This window comes from Cinclus cinclus, chromosome 15 (assembly GCF_963662255.1).
Source record: "Cinclus cinclus chromosome 15, bCinCin1.1, whole genome shotgun sequence".
Taxonomy (NCBI): domain Eukaryota; kingdom Metazoa; phylum Chordata; class Aves; order Passeriformes; family Cinclidae; genus Cinclus; species Cinclus cinclus.
This window is the reverse complement of record NC_085060.1, coordinates 10449708-10467603: the sequence shown is the minus strand read 5'-3', so window position 1 is coordinate 10467603 and position 17896 is coordinate 10449708. Positions and strand designations below refer to the sequence as shown.

Below are 17896 nucleotides of genomic sequence, written 5' to 3'. Positions count from 1 at the left end.
GCACAGTCTCTGTCCAGCCCGGTGCACTGAGGTGCTGCAGGCTCTGGACAGCAGCGCTTGCAGCACACAGACTTTGAGAGGGAAAGGATCACGGGTACTGTAGGAGAAAAGCCAGAAATGTTTTAGCAGATCACAGGGCACTGAATTCCCAGCAGCTGCTCTTCCGGGATGACTAGAGGCCTTGGGGCAGGGGGTAGGAGGTGCTTCACGTGCCGGAGCAGATTCCCCTGCAGCCCGTGTTGCAAGATCATGGTGCGGCAGCCGTGCTCCTACAGGCCCGTGATGGAACAGAGATCCACCTGCACCTCAGGAACGATCCCGTGCCGGAGCAGGTGGATGTACCCAGGCTGTGACCCCGTGGGAAGCTCATGCTGGAGCAGGCTCTGGCAGGACCTTTGTGCTCATGGAGAAAGGAGCCCACGCTGGAGCAGGTTTGCTGGCAGGAATTGTCACGCTGCTGGAGTAGCTGGTTCCTGAAGGACTGCACCTTATGCGTGGGACCCATGCTAGAACAGTTCATGACCAACATGGGGAGCACTCACACTGAAGATGTTAGTGAAGGAGTCTCACATGGGAGGAGTCCTCCCTTGAGAAGGAAGGGGCAACAGACACATGGGATGATATTTACCACAACTCCCATTCCCCATTACCCTGTGCAGCTCAGAAGGGAGGAGGCAGAAAATATAATGAGTGAAGCTGAACCCAGGAAGAAGGGAGGAGTGGGGGTAAGGTGTTTTATGATTTAACTTCTCGTTACCCTGCTCTTATCTGTCAAGACATTAAATTAATTTCTCCGAATCAAGTCTCAGTTGCCTGTTACAGTAATTGATGAATGGTCTCTCCCTCTCCTTGTCTCAACTCACAAGCATTTCATTGTATTTTCTCTTCCCTGTCCATCTGAGGATGGGAATGACAGAATGGTTTTGGTGGGCACTGGGTGTCCATCAAGGGTCACCCACCACAGCAACAGAAATGCAAGGGCTGAACACATGTATAGCTTTATTTAAGAGTGAAACAATTTTCTACAGACACAAGAATTTTTCAAAGCGCTGACGACACCTTAGTTTATGTTCTCCAGACCCTGAAAAAGCAAAAAAAATACCAGCTATATTTGTGTCATTCTTGCCACTAATGTGCAACAGGGCATATCTGAAAATTCAGATTTTCAAACTGTATTTAATTGCCCAGGTATTAATTAGAACAAAATTGAAATGCACATCACCAGAGGCAGGCCAGCTGCAGGCACCGAGTGAGATCTGACAGTCCCAAGAGCAACCAGTGCCCACCTCAGCAGCCGTCCCAGAGCTCGGGGATGGGGGAGCAGCGTCTGGGTTCCCCTTCCCCCCGGCGGTACCTGCCCAGAGCCCCCAAAACCTGCCTTGGACACATAGTGCTTGTTGACACCCGACAGCCGCCGGTCCCTTTCCATCAGGGTCCATTCGTAGGGATAGCGGGCGATCCTCTTCTCCTGCAGGCACAGAACTGACTGTTAAGGCCTCCGAAAGGGGCTCCCGAGGGAAGGCGGGGCGCGGGGTAAGGAGAGCGCCTGGAGGGAAGGGATCCCAGAGGGGTGCAGGGGACTGGGGGATAAGGGCGGCTCCGGTGGGGAAGCGGAGCCTCAGGGTCCCGGATCCCGGGACCTGCCGCCCCGCCCCCCGCTGACCTTGTCGCCGTGGCACCAGCGGTGCATGAAGACGGTGGCCATGCCGGGAATGCTGAGGCAGACGCCCATGATGGCCATGCCGGGCAGGATCTCGTACCACATCCCGCCGGTGCTGCTATCGCTGCCGCTGCCCCCGTGTCCAGTACCGGGGCACTCCCGGCCTGCCCCGCGCCCTTCCCGGCCTGCCCCGCGCCCCCTCACAGCCGAGCGGGCCCGAGCGGGCAGCGGGAGCGACAGCGCTGCCGGGGAACAGCCTCTTGGCAATAAACGAGGCCGTGCCCGGGTTCCAGTTCGCCCGATACCGCTCTCGGTCCCGGTCCCGGTCCCGGTCGCTGACCCCCACCGGGCTCAGCGGTGGCGGGCGCGGTGTACGCTGGGAGTGGTAGTCCGGCGGAGGCAGAGCACCTCTAAGGGACAGTCTCGCGAGAGGCGGCGGTCTTTGGGTGCGCGCGGTGCTGCCCGGGCCCGGAGTCAGGATCGGGATCAGGATGAAGGAGGACAAGGAGAACGCCAGGCCCAAGGAGCGGCGCGGGGCCTCCTCCGGGCTGGGGGTTCTGCTGGCCGCGGGACCAGGCACGGGCCCCGCCGCTGGCACGGATGTTAGAGCCGGCGCCGCCGAGCTCGATCGCCTGGAGCGGCCCAAGGACAAGAAGGAGACGCTCAGCAAGGTGGGGCCTGCGCGCCGCCGGGAACGGCGCCCTCCCCGGTAATGGGGCTCACCGTCTGTAACGGGCCCCTCCTCCCTCCGGTTACAGGGTCCCCCCCCTCTGTAACGGGACCTTTTTCCGCTACCGGGCCGCTTGCGGGGGCCTGCTGGGACGGGACGTGTCGGGGGAGGCGCGGTAATGACCCTCCGCCCTGAGAGCCGGTCCTGCCGTGCCGCAGGTGGTGATCCGGCGGCTGCCACCCAGCCTGACGAAGGAGCAGCTGGAGGAGCACTTGCAGCCTCTGCCCGAGCACGACTACTTCGAATTCTTCGCGAACGACTCCAGGTACGGCCGCCTGCCCAGTCCGGGCGCTCCCGGGAGCCGCCGCTACGGCCAGCCGGCCCCCAGTGGCGCCGCCGCCTCGTCAGCCCAGCGCTCTCGGTTTGTGTCTCTGCAGCTTGTACCCGCATATGTTCTCGAGAGCCTACATCAACTTCAAGAACCAGGAAGACATAGTCCTCTTCAGGGATCGCTTCGACGGCTACGTTTTTGTTGATCACAAAGGCAAGTGAATGGTACTCGATGGATGTTGCTGTTTCCCTGCTGTCTGTGCCGTGTGCTGGTTGAGTTTTGGAGGGGAGGGTGTGAGCAACCACGTCTGACTTGTTTGGGTTTACTGCCTCAAATAATAATTCCAATACATCTAGAAATACACACATACATAGTTCCAATAACATCTAAGTCCTTTAAAGGAGCTGGTTTGCAATCGAACAGCGCACTGTGTTTGCCATACCCAGCTGGATTTATGCAGCCATAGATGTAGTGTTCTTGTCAAAAGATAAAGCTTTAAAGCCTCCTTGGAATGTGTTTCATTCTACTGTATTTTGTCCAAAATTTAGATTTGCCTCAGTTGCACTAACTTAAAATATTATTTCTTGCATAATGAATGCAGAGTCTGTAGGATGAGGTCATTATGTGGTATGGTGCCGCTGAGGTGGCTGAACTGACAGTCATGGGCAGTCATAAATCTAGTATGTCCTTCTTGTCAGTCTGTGAATTTTCTGGGTTTTTTAGTGTTAAGGTCACTCTCACATAGTGAGAGTGTGAAGGACATGATTTCTTCTGTCTGTACAGTGAGGTATTTTTTTTATTAAATGGGTTTCCAAATACAATATTTTTTTAATGCTGTGTAAGTCGTCTCTTCTAGTATTGCATATTTCTTGTGAGGCTTACCTTCCTGCTTTAGATTTGGACAATATAATCTGTTTTATATTTGTTTCATCTTTATTTTAATGTATTTTTTTTCTCTCAACAGGTCAGGAATATGCTGCCATAGTTGAGTTTGCACCTTTCCAAAAAGCTGCAAAAAAGAAGAGTAAGAAAAAGGATGCCAAAACTGGAACTATTGAAGATGGTATAACAGCAAGCTAGTTTGTTTTGCATGTGTACACTTGCAACTCTTGGCAGTAATTTGAACGTAATGTTTTTACTATGACACTATAGTCCCATCAATAGGCTGTTTGCTTAATTATACGTGGAGTTTATGAGCACTGCTTTGTCAGCTAGAAATCTGTTAAATATGATTGTCCCAGACAAACATAATACATTCAGTTCATTACAGAGCTGATAATTTACAAAAAGGTGGCAAATGAACAATCCAACTTAAGTAAATATAACTGAGCAGTGCATGATGCAAATACTTTTCATGATACAGTATCTCTTCTTTCCCCCTCCCCCCCCCCCCTTCTGTTCTGTGTAGATCCAGAATACAAGAAGTTTTTGGAAAGTTACAGTGCAGATGATGAAAAATTAACCTCCACTCCTGAAACTTTGTTGGAGGAAATAGAGGCAAGAAACAAAGAGCTAATAGGTATGGAAATCTGTGTACTATAATTACACTTTCCTAGATCACAAGGAAACAAAGATGTTGTGTAATTTGAAGCTCTGTCTGGAGGAGACTGAATTCTGTTGTGTGCCTGCTTAGTATTTGTTAAACATTTAGGCTAATATTATTCAGTGTGTTTTGTTCCCATCCTCTAAATTCTTCTGTAGGTATAAGTTTTAGATGACGAAGTTCCTTCCTGTTGCAGATATTTGTTAGCCAGACCAGGCTGTGGACTGGCTGCATTTCAGTGAGATGCAGTGGTGATTAATGCACAGTACTGTGATCAGTATGTTCCACGCAGGCACAAGTCAAGAGATAGTGTGGTTGGATAAAATACCACCAAAAAATGGCCAAGCTGCTTTTTTTTTTAAGTATCTTACAGGCATCTCTTTTAAAAATGAGAGTGTCTGGGAAAAGCCTAATGCAGACTGAATGTCAACATAGGTGTAATGGATATCCTGTTAGTATCCTAAAGAAGTTTATAGAATCCTAATAGTTGCCACTTTTTAGAGGTAGGTTTGGAATGCTTGTTTCACTGCTATATTGCTGTATGTGAGAGGAGACAGGCAGAGGAATGTGTAAGGCTGCTTCACATAATATAGAGCTTTGTCATGGGTATTACAGTATTGGACAAGGTAAAATATTTACATTTGTTTTATCTATTCTCCAGCTAAAAAGACTACTCCTTTATTGAACTTCTTGAAAAATAAACAGGTAAGACTTACCTCCAGAATTTTCTTGTAGTTTGCAAATACAATTTGCCCATTATATGTTTCTGCCCTTTTATACATTTTTGCCCTTTTATACATGTTTCTGCCCATTATACATTTCTGCCCTTCCTTTTGAAGAAGGAGCTTTTTACCCAACTTGTAGCTTCTGGTTCATGTAGGTTAAAGGATTAGAGTGTTGGAATGGTGTTGCTTTGTGTACGTTCCAGTCACAGCAAAACACCTCTTTTTGCACTGAGAAAACAGACTCCATTTTAGTGCTTCCATTTTTAGTGCAGTATGGCTGAGGTCCTTGTAGATGATCTTTCTCCTAGCACATGTTATTTTAACTTCTAGCAATGGAGAAAATCAGAGCTGGGGCAGATTTAATTAAAATTTGAATGATAAAGGCTGAGGCCAGTCTTGTATTTGAGTTTTTTAGGACAGTACAAGTTAAGGCTTATGAGTAAAAAAAATACTGCTACAACATGTTCAAGTTGATGTTCAGAGATGACAGGACTTTTTTGTTTGTTTGTTTTTCTTTTGTAATAGAGGTAGCTTTCAGGTGAGTTGTTTGATGGCTTGAAGAGATGTTTTCTGGTGTGGAGAGACACTTAACTTCTCTTTGCTTTTACACACACAGAGACTGAGAGAAGAAAAAAGGGAGGAGAGAAGGAGGAGAGAATTAGAAAGAAAAAGACAAAGAGAAGAAGAAAGAAGGAAATGGAAAGAGGAGGAGAGAAGGAAGAGAAAAGAAGCAGAAAAATTGAAGAAAATAGACAGATGCCCAGAAAAAGAAAGAGACAGATCAAAAGAAGAACCAAAGATTAAGGTCTAGAACAGTTCTTTATTATAAACTGTTACACTCCCTTTCCCCTATTATTTGTATATCAGTCTCAAAATGTACTTTGGGTATTGTTTGAAGAATCATGAGTTTGGTGTTAGTAAATGACCATTTTTTTTTGTAATATTCAGTAGCAGGCATTGTAAAGGTTTACATGCTGTAATGTTTCATAGTAATACTTAAAGTTTTTGTCACGTGACTGTTGTACATGCTGCGCTAAACAGGATTGTGAATTCACTATGGAATGGAGACTGTTTTTAAGCTTTCTAAAACAGCCTGTTTTAGGAGAAAAATTCTAGTCCGCTGTGTGAATAATGCTTACTCATACACTCCAGCTTTTAGAAATACTGTGATTTGCAGTAATATTTCTGTAATGTTTACTTCTTACTGGACTGTGGTTCCTTTGATACAATTTCGGTGTTGTGCCAGACAATATGCATTAGAGTGAGCTTTTTAGTTGAGACTTCTGTTTTCTTTGTAGCTACTTAAGAAGCCTGAAAAAGATGAAAAAGACTTGGAGAGAAAAGAGAAATCCAAGAAACTGGAAAAAGAGACTCTGAGGGAGGAAAAAATTGCGAGTAGTGCATCTGCCAAACGATCTGATGGGGAGACAAAAGAAGAGAAGGCAAAAAAGTATTCTAGTACTTGCTATAAATATATATGTATCTATAACTTGTTTCCTGATTGTACTGAGGCTTAGGCTGCTCTGCCATGACCGTATTTTGAAATTCCTTTCAAATGCTTTTATTCATATAAGGCATGGGCTGTGTTCTCTGTGCCAGTGCACATCCCCATGATTACAGAAAGCTCTGTGAATTACCTGGAAATTCTTCATTAGTGGACAGATTTTAATATTTTTACAACTCATTATGGAAACTCCACTAAGGAAGCCCATATGTAGGTGACTGCAGCAGGCTGTGAGTACTGTCCTTGCAATGAGGTAATTATTATAACCATAGCAAGAGGAGAGATGTTCTCCAATTACCAGTCCCTCTAAGTAAAAAGTCAAAGTGGAAAATGTAATTCTCAACAGCTCCATGGTCTATTCAAGGTTCAGTTCTGCCATGTGAGAAATACAGATAAGGCAGACAAATTCAGATATTTTTTCGAAGCCAGAATAGACTCAGCCAGCTATGCAAGTAGGAGGCTGGGAAATTGTAGTGGTCAGTGTCCTCTCTGGCTGTCATGCATGACTTGGGCTACCACAGCCTCCCAACAGCTCCCTAGTACCTGCCAGTGTGTCATCTTCCTATTGCACATTTACACCACTATTACATTGATCTCCCAGCTCTGTCTGATGAATCTTTTGAGCTTAATTTTCAGTTTTGTTTTCATACAGATCAGAAGATGAGTGTGTAAAGGACTACAGGGACCGAGATAGAGATTTTGACAGAGACAGAGAATATGAGAGAGCACAGAGGGAGAAACTGAGACGCCAAGAAGAGGAGCGTCGGAGGCAGAAAGAGCGCTATGAGAAAGAGAAGGTTTTTAGAAGAAAAGAAGAGGAAGTGAAAAAGGAGAGAGACTTACTCAGAGAAAAGGGAAAGAAAAGTGATCTTACAGACTTTACCAGCAGCATGGACAAATCTGAGAAAGTAACCAAAGATGATAAAAAAGAGGATACAATTAAGAGGGATCGGATCAGAAACAAGGTGCTGGATTTCTTTACATTCATGTCTTGATTCATAGGGATCTGTGGATTTTAGGATAAAAGCACTTCAAGGAAAGAACCATGTGGTTTCTCTGTTGAAACTTCTCCGTGTTCTGCAACAAACTGCCATTGCTAGAAATGTCCACTAAAATTTGCTTAATAGTGGTATTTCTTGTCACTGTGTAATCTTGACTAATCCAAGAAAGCATGGGTTAAATTGTAAGATACTGATTCCTTTTTATCTGCTGACTTGTTCTGTAGCCTATCTCTTTAAGGTGTTGGTAGAGTATCAGTAATCTGTGTCTGCTGATTTTATAGGTGCCTGAAAATGCATCTCAAAGTGGGAGTGTGATTGAGCAGGTTCCTTAAAATAGGAAACTGCTACTAGCAGAATATGGCATGTCCTCTAGGCTCAAGAAATAATGTCTTGAGTGTATTTTATGTACTCTACAAAATCTCTTTCTGCAGCATCATTGTGCTTGTTTTCTGTATCACTAAGACATTGTGAGGTACAAATGAAACTCAGGGTTTTGAAACTGATGTTGGCCACTCTTCTCAGAGAGTGTGAGCTGAACTCAGCAGGAAACTCATTATAAATAATGTCAAGTATGAGCAGTGTTCTTTGTGGCTTGAACAGGGATGTTGCTTTACAACAGAGACAACCTTGATTTGGGACAATTTAAGTTACTTTTCCACTACTGTGGAATAATTAAACTTAGCCTGAAAAGTTTTAATTTGGGCCATTTCTAATACCATAGAAGTGATGCCATAATAACCCTGAGAGCAGGGAGCTATGAAAGAGACTAAATAGTTTTGATTTATTTCAGGATCGCCCAGCAATGCAGCTGTACCAGCCCGGAGCCCGAAGCCGGAGCAGATTGTGTCAGTATGAAGACAGTGCTGCAAAGCCCCCAGACCAGGGAGTGGATAAGAAACAAGAGGGTGAGAGCAGTCACACGAAGGAAGAGGAGTGACTGATGTGCCAGCCTTATGTGTTCTGACTGTCTGTGCAGCCAAAGAGCATGTACTACGCAATCCAGAAGTGCCTTCGGAGCGAAAAAGGAACAAAGGAAGAAAAGGGGGCATTGTGCTGTTGGATGTTTCTGGTTAAAGAACCTCAGTTGTAGATTTGGAATTTGAAATGTGTTCTCATTGTAATATTTTCAGTTATTTGAACTTATTTGCCCAGCATCTAGCTACAACAGAGAAGAGAATCTTTCCGAAATAGAAAGACTTTATGGCCTTAAGTTTGATAATAAATGAGTTGCAGTCAGGAAGGGATGACACCTGGATCAAGAGCCAGAGCTCTACTCTAAGGCAGTTAGAGCCAGTGTTGGATGCACTTAAGCAAAGCAAGCTTGGAGTTGCCTGGAGTTAACACAGGTGTTGCTGTGTTGTGTGGTGCTCCTACATGAGGCAGTGAAAGCTGAAGTGTGTCAGTCTAGCATTGAGACACATACACAGGCTGGGGTTGCTGAGGTAGCGGTGGATAGCAGCCTTTTGGCACATAAGGAGCAGAACATCTGGCAGTGCAGTAACCATGTTAGGGAGGGAGAGACACCGTCCTCTTTTGTGGTTCTCTGGACAAAGTAACTTAAGTTGGAGTGTATGAATAAGCTGGCTTAATAGTTGAATATGTCTTGATAAATTCTCGTGTAAAGTCTCCGTACACTGAAATGCTTATTTTAAATCAAATGTAGCTGGTTTGGGCATCCTGTTCTTTTCCAGCATCTTCCCTTCTCTCAAGTCTGGAACGCATCTGAACTCCTGCCCTCTCGGAACTGCTTTTTTTCCCCTCATAACTTGAAATATTGTTTTACAGCCCAGAACGAGACTTCGCCAGTAGCAGCTCCTCCCAAGCTAGCGAATTTTAGTCATAGCTGTTTTTTGTACTAAACTCAAATAAACTCGCACAAACTCGCTCGGCCGCCGCCGTCCCTCACTGCGTGCGGGACCGCCGGGCCGGCAGGGGGCGCTCGCGCCCGCTCCGCTCTCGCCGCTCCGCCCCCTTTCCGCCTGCTCGGACGCCGCCATCGCCGGGACGCCGCGTCGCTCCGCGCCATGGTGAGACATCCGCGGCCATCCGCGTCCTCCCGCCGCGCCCCGAGCCTTCTCCTCGAGGTCGCCGCGCTCGGGGGTCCCGGCGGGTGGGCAGCGGGACGGATCGGCCGCGGGGGAGCGGGAGGGGGCCGGGTGCGGCGCTCCCGGCTCACCGAGGCCTGGCAGGGTCGGGGCTGGGTGAGGGACTGACCGCTGCGCTCTCTTGCAGTCGTCGCACAAGACGTTCAAGATTAAACGCTTCCTCGCCAAGAAGCAGAAGCAGAATCGGCCCATCCCGCAGTGGATTCGCATGAAAACCGGCAATAAGATCAGGTAACGAGCTTGGCTGGTGCTCTCTGAGGAGCTGCGGCCGCGCAGGCTTAGTCAGGCGGCCTGAGCGGTACGGGCGGCAGGCGGGAGCCCATGGCGTTTATCCAGCAAAAGCAGAGTTTTGTGGCCGTGCGGGCCGTACAGAGATGGTAGGGCAGGTGAGGCCTCTTGAGGTAGTGTGGGGCTTCCATGCCGTTTTCTTTTGTACTGGTTTTGTTCTGTAAGTGTCCCCAGACATTCAGTGATGGTACATGTAAAGTGAAAACCTGAACTGTACGTGTGGGTTATTTATTCCAGAGATTTTGTTCCCTGGAAGCTTCTGTTCCTGACGTTCCCCTTCCCAATACCTGTCTTCTCTCGTGGCTGCCCCTTTGGGCTCCTGCATTTTCAAGGAACAGTTCCTGAGCATGGGTGCTCCGAGGTTCAGGGGATGGTGTATAAGGGAGCAAAGGACTTGTTGGATGTATGGGAAATCAGATTGATAGTATGAGGTGCTCGGCACCTGATTATGGAATTAATTTACCATAGTTCCTTGCTTTCCTGATGTGTTTGTTCTCGAGCATTATGCTTGGGGAAATGCTGAGTGTTGTGACATGCTGAGTGCACGTGGGATGTGCACAGGGTGGTGCCTCTCCAAGCCCTCCGGTTGAAAACTGCAGCATAATTTTTTTTTTTTTTATCTCATACACTGCATCATCTGGGCTTTTTAAGGCAACAGAACTCCCTCTTCTCTTTCTCTCTTTGTCCTGAGCAGTGAGGAGAGCAACAGCAGCACTGTCTGGCTTAGGCATTGACCCAGCACAACATTGCTGGGTTCTGTTCTTGCAGCCCTTCCCAACTTGTTTGTAGGCAGGATCAGTGGTGCGTGCACTCAGCTCGATCCTTGTCCTCCACATGCCAGATTACGGAAAAACAGTTGAAACAGAACTGGCTTATGTTTTAGCTAAATTTCAGTACTTAGAAATACTTGACCATAGGGCAAAATTGCATACTTTTGTCTCCTGGCACTTGAGTAGCTGGGCCATGGGTTCTGTCCAGACTTTGTGTTAAAGCAGGCTGCAATTGCAGTGCTTCCTGCTGTGGGAGTGCTGCCATTTTCCTGCTGAGAGCAACTCTGTTAACACTGTCTGTGGTTTCACCCACACCATGGTGAAATCATTTGTTTTTAACATGGACAAGTATATGCTAACAAATGAATGTGCTTTCGTGGAAGAGACTTTTCCTTGTGATGTTCTGATTTCATGTTTTAACAAATGTGTGGGTGCACTTTGCTAATTCACTCTGATTTTGTCTTAGGTACAACTCCAAAAGGAGACACTGGAGGAGGACCAAACTGGGCTTGTAAGAGAGACTGTCCCAGGAGCTCTAATGAACACTGGTCTTTCTGTGTCAGATTGATAACACCTTCGTCAAGTTATTCCTTCTTCTCTGGTGCTGGACTGAAGTCCCCAGTGTGGGGTTTTTAAAGGCTGGTCTGGGATGTTGATGTTAACTGGGAAAATCTTTGTATCTGAAACATGGAGACTGTGTTCTATTAGTGTTCTTTCAAGCATCACCATGAGCATTGACAGTGCACAGGCTTACTAATAAATATGGACCTGAATGACTCTCATTTTGAAAATTATTTCATATATATGTGGTGTGTTTGTAACAATAAAATTCACGGTAATGTTAGTTGTATTCTCACTTAATGTGAGGAACCTTGGCAGCTCTTTTCAGGTAGAGTAGGCTGTGTCTTCCTTTTCACTTGACTGTAAACCTTCAGGAGCAAAGTACCAGTTTTGAAAAAAAATCAAATCTGAAGAAAATCTCTTAAAAATGCAGTACTGTAGAGTGTAGTACATAATGTCTGTGTACTCCCTAGAATATTAACGTGAGTTTTGTTCAGGAGTCTGTTGGTTTGATAAATCAACACCAACCACAGGTGCAGCTTAGGGTAAAACATTCTCAGCAGACAGGTAGAAATTTAAGATGGGGCTCAAAGGGAGAATTTGCAGCTGCTTCAAAAAAGGGAGAGGAAAAATGGATTAAAGTTCTTTGGGTAGTTGGCACTCCACCTCCCCCGTGCTGGTATTCTCTGCTGGGGCCTGTGAAACCAATTTACTATGGGGAAGTGGAGGAGGCTGTGGTCCTGCACTCAGTCCTTTCCGTTTGCAGAGCTGAGCTGGGGTAGCTGCTCTGGTCAGCAGGAAATCTCTGTTGGTGTGAATTCCTGTTGGTGCAAGCCTGTTCTTGGCTGCGGCAAAGCCCATCCTGACCCTGAGGGCTGCCAAGGTGCTGGTTCATTCCTGGGTTCAGCCTCAGGTCATGGATCTGTTCCTGAGAGGCAGCTTCCTGAGGAAGATTCAGGTTGCCATACCTTCGGTGTTGCTGCTTTTCACATTGAAGGTTAACAGATTTATCTCCTTTGTATTGCAACTCAGAGCAAGTAACGCTGGGCACTGCATGTACCAAACAGGTGAATGCTAAGAAATCTGCATCTGGCTTAGAGGTCATGAGGTCTGTCCTTCCTAAGGGTGCTGCAGGGTTCTGTCAGTCAGGGTGAGCAGTGCTGGGATACTTCAGAGGTATCCTCTACCTTCTTACCCTGACTGGTAAGTCTGGACTTAAGTTCATCGTTGGGGGAAGCAGTAAGTCACTGCAACAGGAAAGCAGCAAACAGCATTGCCAGAGATGTTTCAACAGAGGCTCGCGTGCTGCAGCCACTTTGACCTCAATGACTTTTAAATCTCTTCTGCACTCTTCTTGAAGGGAGTGTTCAGGAAATAACAGTACTGCTGAGGATTGGAGTTCAGCAAACCTCCAGCCTCTCCACATCACTGCTGGCAGGCAAAGCTGCTCATAGAGTTTCCGTGTAATTGTATCTATGGGGATATGGCTGAGGAGGAGAACAATAATTTTAGGGAGACAGTTTTTTCCGTGGCATTTGTGGGAAAACTTCCCTGAGCAATATTGAACAACTTATTACTACTTATTAGAAAGTCTCCCTATTAATCTCATGACTAATATTTTTATTAGATGGAAGTAGTTTCTACTAAGGAGCTGGTTTGGAAAATAACCCCGTGTACTATTTTCTCTGATTGAATCTGCTTTTCAAACTGGACATTAAGGGATAACACAAAGTAAATTTAGTACAAATTAAACTTGGCTTAAACTCAGTCTTCTGCAGAACCTCAACCAAACAAATATCTCTGGGTTTGGTTGTTTTCTGTTGTCTGCGGCAGGTCTCTTTGCCCTCTCCTCCCTGTGAGGGGGGATAAAGAATCTGCACAACTGGGCTAACACATGATAACTGAGACATCAACAGAAGCTGTAAAGAAAAAATACTTGGATATTCTAGTCCATTGATTTTGGTGGATATGTTTTGTTTTCTTAGTGAAAAGCAAAGTTAAAGCTGATTGTATACTTGAGGATTTTTTTTTTTAATATGTCTCTATATCCAAATCAACTTCGTTTCTGTAGGTAAGAAAATAAACTCAGCAAGACAAAGGGGTGGGTCACTAGAAGAAAATAGGTGGGTTTTTTTGGTGTGTTTTTTTTTTTGTTTTTTTTTTTTTTTTTGGGTTTTTTTTTGTCAATGGAAAGGGACCCAGCCAGGGCAGGAGCTGGCATGGTGAAGATGTTGTAACACATCTAGAGAAGCAGAGTTCTGGTCCTTCTCTTTCTGAAGTCCCTGCCTAATTTGTCTCAGTACAGAATATAGGGTCGAACCCATGACCAAAAGTTGGGGGGAAAAGCTGTCTTTAGAGGGTTTTGGTTATCTCTCAAGGGGAGGCAATTATGAAAACCATTTTCTTGTATTTAGGTGCAGCATTTGTCAGCAAAATTTTACTTTCAAGGGGAACATTTAAGTCCTTCTTTCTGGGTGGAGCATGACTAAGCCACAGGTACTATTGCCAAGGAAATGGCTCCTGCAAGGAAATTCTTATTAATTCCACTGTTTACTATGTGCCTTACTCAGAGGAGGATGTAAGAGCCATCCTGTGCCCCTTCCCTGACAGCTACAAAAGGGTGACAGAAGACTAATAGGTAAAAAAATATTGTATGAGTCCTGTCTGTCTTCTCAACAGCACTTTGGTTACCAGAACTTCACACCAGTGCTGTTCATAGAGTTGATGCTGGCAGGAGGAGACCTGTGAGAAGCCAGCCAGCTCTCCCGTGGCATGGATGTGGTCACAGCAGTTCAGAAGGAGCTGCATTGCCAACATCTTCAATCTATTAGAGCTAAAGCATTACAAGACTGTTGTAGATCAGGCATTCAATGAAGTTCTAGTGTGTTTTGTATGTATCTGCTGCTGTATGTCCACCCAGGCACCTGGACAGGGCATTATCCAGTCACTGGATCCCTGTTCACTAATGTGGAGGTTGCTCTTCCACATGTCATTGCTGCAGACTGGGTTATTTTGGTGTCCAAGCCATCATTTCAAAAAACAGTCTGAATATAACTGAAGTTTGCTCAGGATCTGTGAAGCCCCCCAGCTCTAGTTCCCAAGGGAAACTGTGTGTCTTTGTGTATCTTTCTGCATCAAGATGCAAAAGCACCTGTGTAGCCAGGCCAGATCACCTTGAGTGCCTCGGTCACCCCTGCAGGCCCCTTGAAAGGCAGCTGGAAAGAAACCACAACTGCCCTCCTCAAGGAGTTGTCCCTGCAAGGGCTGCCCTGGGGAACAGAAACTCCCCAGTTCCTATCTGAGAAGCTCTTCTCAAATAGGACTGCTATTTAAGGGTGTAGGAATAGTCTCATGCTGATGAGAAAGAGGAAGGGGCTGTTGTTTTTCTGAAGATATTTTGAAGCAGTCCTTTGAGAATGTAAAAAGCAGGTTGAAATCATCAGGGCAGAGTTCCACTTGGTGAACAAAACACAAACAGGCGAGCAGAGGCTTTGCCCTTTTAATGCAGTGACCAAGATACACATGCACTTTTATGCTGCTGCAGCAATATTCATCAGTTTCATTTTTGAGCATGATCTCAGTAGCAATAAAAATAATCTCACAGCCTTCACATACCTTTTCCACAGTTTCTGAGAATGAATCATCTAGAACTGTTCCTGAACTCTAATCCCCACAGGAGCCACCACATGCTGCCCCCCCTTGTGTCCTTCCTGCCTTCTTTGCTCTGGCCCCCATTTCTATTGAGGATGAGCATGTCAGGCTTCCTGGGATGGGGATCTCAAGGGAAGGGCTGCCAATGTGAGTTGATTTACACTTTGAAAGGCTTCTCTTGGCCTGGACTCTTCCCAAAATAGGGCCCTTAGCTCTTACTCTACTGAGAATCAGCTTTACAATCAGCTGTCATAAGCAAGCATCAACCCAGAGAAGGTGCATATGGCAGAGATGAGGGGATCTCAGAGGGAGCTGGAAAGCATTTACAGCATGGAATCCACACATGGTGGGTCAGCATTCTCCTGTGGGTACATGGGGTGTTGGAGCAGCTCCCCACAGCAGAGCTGACATGTGAGCCCCAACCATGGGGATCTGCTGGGATGCAGCAAGGAGTCCCCGTCCACAAGGGCATGGGGCATGTCCCTTCTGCAGACAGGCAGTTTTTTGGAAGATACTGCTCCCAATGGCCATGGTGCTCCACACACCCACCAGAACAGCCCCAAAAGACCACAGGACCCAGGGTGGCCATGTTGCCATGGCTTAACCCTCACTTGGCTAGAATTTTGAGCACCCAAATTCCCAGCTCCCTGCAGGCTTTTCTGGCTGCTATCCAGCACGGGTTTACCGGTGAATGGAGCCAGGAGAGCTTCAGCGCTCATGGAAGAAAGCCAATGCCTGTCTAACAAAGCCTCGGAGGGTCGACAGGCTCCAGGACTGTTGGGCTTTTCCCTTGGCCCTGGAGTCCACAGAGTCTTGCCCTGCCCCAGCCTCTCTGGATGACTTACAGTTGTTGTTGGTGTTGTGAGACTGCAGCTGGACCAAGTCCTCCTCCAAGGCCCCTGCCAGCTCCTTCAGGTCCCTGGAAGTATCTGCTGGCAGGTACTGCCAAGCCTTGCGCCCATTGTGGTCCCTGCAGCTGGTGTCTGCCCCATAAGCTCCCACCAGCACCTTGATGAGCACCTCATGTCCCTGCAAGGCAGCCAGGTGCAAAGGGGTGAGCCCACCGCTGGCTGTGGGGATGTTCATGTTGACAGGGTAGCCTTTCTTCTGGGCATGGGAGATGACTTGGATGAAGCTTTCATGGTGGCCATGCTTGGCAAGCCAGTGGAGAGCAGTGAAGCCTGTCACAAAGTCTCTCCTGGTCAGCAGGCTGGGATCCAGGTCCAGCAGCTTGATGATGCTGTCTGCATCACCCTCGGCCACCGTCAGCAGCCACGCGTGCTCCAGGGGATCAAGGACAAGGGGCAGCAGATCAGGGCTCTGCTCAGGCTTCTGTTCTTGGTGCAGCCCTGCAGGAAGATTGCTGCTGCTGGATGTCTTCTGAGCAGTGGCAAACCGCATGGTGCTGCCAGGGCTGTTGCTCTGCAGGAGGATTTCCTTCAGCTCCTTCCTCCGGGTGCTGCTGGGGCTAACGGAGAACCTGCCTGAAGTCCTACCCCAGCTCCCCAGACTGTGCCTGCCCCAGTCGATGCTTTTGTTGGTGTCCATCTTCTGCAGTGTATGGAATCGATCCCTGCTCCCCAGGGTGGCTGCCCAGAGATGGGAGCTGCGGACCAGGCCGCCACCTCGGGGCTGGTCGGCATCCAGAAAGGAGAACCTTTGGGAGATGCCAGCTACCTTCTGCTCTGCCAGGCTCTTCTCCCGCTCCTGCTGGGCCATGGCGGTGCCTCTCGCAGGGCTGTCCCCAGCAGGGCACAGCTCACGCTCCCGAGCACTCACCCCGCGCTTCCCCTCCCGGCGTTAGGCGAAAGAAGAACCGATTCCGCACGGCGGGAGGGTATGGCGGCGCTGCCGGGGCGGTGCGGTGACCTTTGGTCACGCTGTGTCCATGGCTGCCGCCGGTGCCGGGCACGGCCTCAAACATGGGCTGGCTCTGCCCCCGGCCACACTCGCCCGCGGCGTCACAGGGGAGCGCACCGGGCGTGCGGGAATACAGGAGGATGCGGGAGTACAGGGAACACGTGGGAATACGGAGAAAGTAAGGGAATACAGGACGGTGTGGGAATACAGGGAACACGTGGGAATACGGGGAAAGTAAGGGAATACAGGACGGTGTGGGAATACAGGGAACACGTGGGAATACGGGGAAAGTAAGGGAATACAGGACGGTGTGGGAATACAGGGAACACGTGGGAATACGGGGAAAGTAAGGGAATACAGGAGGGTGCGGGAATACAGGGAACGTGCAGTACTGTGGGACCCGACGGAGGCACCGGGGTCCTGGGCAGCTCAAGGCTGATGCTACAGCAGAAGTTGATGAACTGTATTCTCCTGCCTGAATACTCTTGTTTAACATGGCTGGCTTAGCATTAGCACCTGAAGTAGCCAAAACCTTAGGCCATAAGAGCTGACCAAACATAAACTTTTGATAAAACAATGGTGCTAACAAAGCACTCTTGGAATTCAGCAGATATGAGCAGAATGGAGATGATAAGGACCAAGGAGACAATCCCAGGAGAATAAAGTGACATCAGGAGGCAGCCAGCCCAGCTCCAGTGAACCCAGCAAGAAATCAAGATACCGACAATCAGGATTTAGTGTTTGACTTGGACTGGGTGATGAGTGTCAGGGGTATAAGTGAGAGGTGTGAATTGGGGTAGGGGCTCCTCTCTGGAAGCATCAGCTTGAGCTGTAACCAAAGAACTAACAAAAGACTCATTGGAAACATTTACTTGAACCCAGCATTCTTAGCAGGGTCCTAGGGTCAATCCCTGTTACATTGTCTGGCGTGTGTAAATCCACAACACTGGCTCCAGGACACTTCCTCTGACCCCAGCAGCACCCCAAGGTTGTCTTACTGAAGCAATTGCCTTACAGCCCCCCTGAAATAGCCCCCCATGAATGCAATGCTTCTCCTTGATGCTGTGCTTGGGAAGACCCAGGTTACTACTCCAAGAGACCATGTTCCCAGTGGCTGGTGGGTCTCTCTGATGTAAGGGAGACCCAACCTGGGACACTGTTTGGGCCTTTGCCACCCAGTGTTTTATCCCAAGGGGAATTTGGCCTTCCTCTCTTGCCATGATTCTC

The 17896-nt window shown here is 47.7% G+C and overlaps 4 protein-coding genes and 1 non-coding gene across 5 annotated transcripts; 3 read left to right on the top strand and 2 right to left on the bottom strand.

Moving 5' to 3' along the window:
* Window positions 1–982: 982 nt before the first annotated feature.
* NDUFA1 (NADH:ubiquinone oxidoreductase subunit A1) lies at window positions 983–1905 on the bottom strand. Its single transcript, XM_062502770.1, has 3 exons — window positions 1664–1905; window positions 1379–1468; window positions 983–1081 (listed from the first exon to the last, which is right to left on the bottom strand). The coding sequence occupies exons 1-3, from the start codon at window positions 1763–1765 to the stop codon at window positions 1061–1063; spliced, it is 213 nt and encodes a 70-aa protein (XP_062358754.1). The 5' UTR covers window positions 1766–1905; the 3' UTR covers window positions 983–1060.
* Window positions 1906–2052: 147 nt separating this feature from the next.
* UPF3B (UPF3B regulator of nonsense mediated mRNA decay) lies at window positions 2053–9198 on the top strand. Its single transcript, XM_062502769.1, has 10 exons — window positions 2053–2331; window positions 2549–2655; window positions 2768–2874; window positions 3626–3724; window positions 4070–4180; window positions 4866–4909; window positions 5546–5734; window positions 6228–6379; window positions 7086–7398; window positions 8225–9198. The coding sequence occupies exons 1-10, from the start codon at window positions 2152–2154 to the stop codon at window positions 8369–8371; spliced, it is 1449 nt and encodes a 482-aa protein (XP_062358753.1). The 5' UTR covers window positions 2053–2151; the 3' UTR covers window positions 8372–9198.
* A 180-nt stretch (window positions 9199–9378) lies between these two features.
* On the top strand, window positions 9379–11379 carry RPL39 (ribosomal protein L39). The gene is made up of 3 exons (XM_062502771.1): window positions 9379–9461; window positions 9667–9770; window positions 11064–11379. Exons 1-3 carry the CDS (start codon window positions 9459–9461, stop codon window positions 11110–11112), a joined length of 156 nt encoding a protein of 51 aa, XP_062358755.1. The 5' UTR covers window positions 9379–9458; the 3' UTR covers window positions 11113–11379.
* LOC134050269 (small nucleolar RNA SNORA69) lies at window positions 10816–10947 on the top strand. The gene has a single exon (XR_009933680.1). It is a non-coding gene; the product is annotated as a small nucleolar RNA SNORA69 (small nucleolar RNA).
* Window positions 11380–15517: 4138 nt separating the features above from the next.
* Window positions 15518–16528, bottom strand: SOWAHD (sosondowah ankyrin repeat domain family member D). The gene has a single exon (XM_062502943.1). It carries the CDS (start codon window positions 16526–16528, stop codon window positions 15518–15520), a length of 1011 nt encoding a protein of 336 aa, XP_062358927.1.
* Window positions 16529–17896: the final 1368 nt, after the last annotated feature.

What these genes read in the sequence shown, in the direction of transcription:
- NDUFA1 (XM_062502770.1), bottom strand. Translation starts at nt 1,765, where the DNA reads ATGTGGTACGAGATCCTGCCCGGCATGGCCATCATGGGCGTCTGCCTC. An exon ending in GCTGGTGCCACGGCGACAAG is followed by an intron (nt 1,469 to 1,663) that starts GTCAGCGGGGGG and finishes CTGTGCCTGCAG; the next exon opens with GAGAAGAGGATCGCCCGCTA. An exon ending in ACAAGCACTATGTGTCCAAG is followed by an intron (nt 1,082 to 1,378) that starts GCAGGTTTTGGG and finishes TTGCTTTTTCAG; the next exon opens with GGTCTGGAGAACATAAACTA.
- UPF3B (XM_062502769.1), top strand. Translation starts at nt 2,152, where the DNA reads ATGAAGGAGGACAAGGAGAACGCCAGGCCCAAGGAGCGGCGCGGGGCC. An exon ending in AACTGGAACTATTGAAGATG is followed by an intron (nt 3,725 to 4,069) that starts GTATAACAGCAA and finishes TGTTCTGTGTAG; the next exon opens with ATCCAGAATACAAGAAGTTT. An exon ending in AAGAAGAACCAAAGATTAAG is followed by an intron (nt 5,735 to 6,227) that starts GTCTAGAACAGT and finishes TTTTCTTTGTAG; the next exon opens with CTACTTAAGAAGCCTGAAAA.
- RPL39 (XM_062502771.1), top strand. An exon ending in AAAACCGGCAATAAGATCAG is followed by an intron (nt 9,771 to 11,063) that starts GTAACGAGCTTG and finishes ATTTTGTCTTAG; the next exon opens with GTACAACTCCAAAAGGAGAC.
- SOWAHD (XM_062502943.1), bottom strand. Translation starts at nt 16,528, where the DNA reads ATGGCCCAGCAGGAGCGGGAGAAGAGCCTGGCAGAGCAGAAGGTAGCT.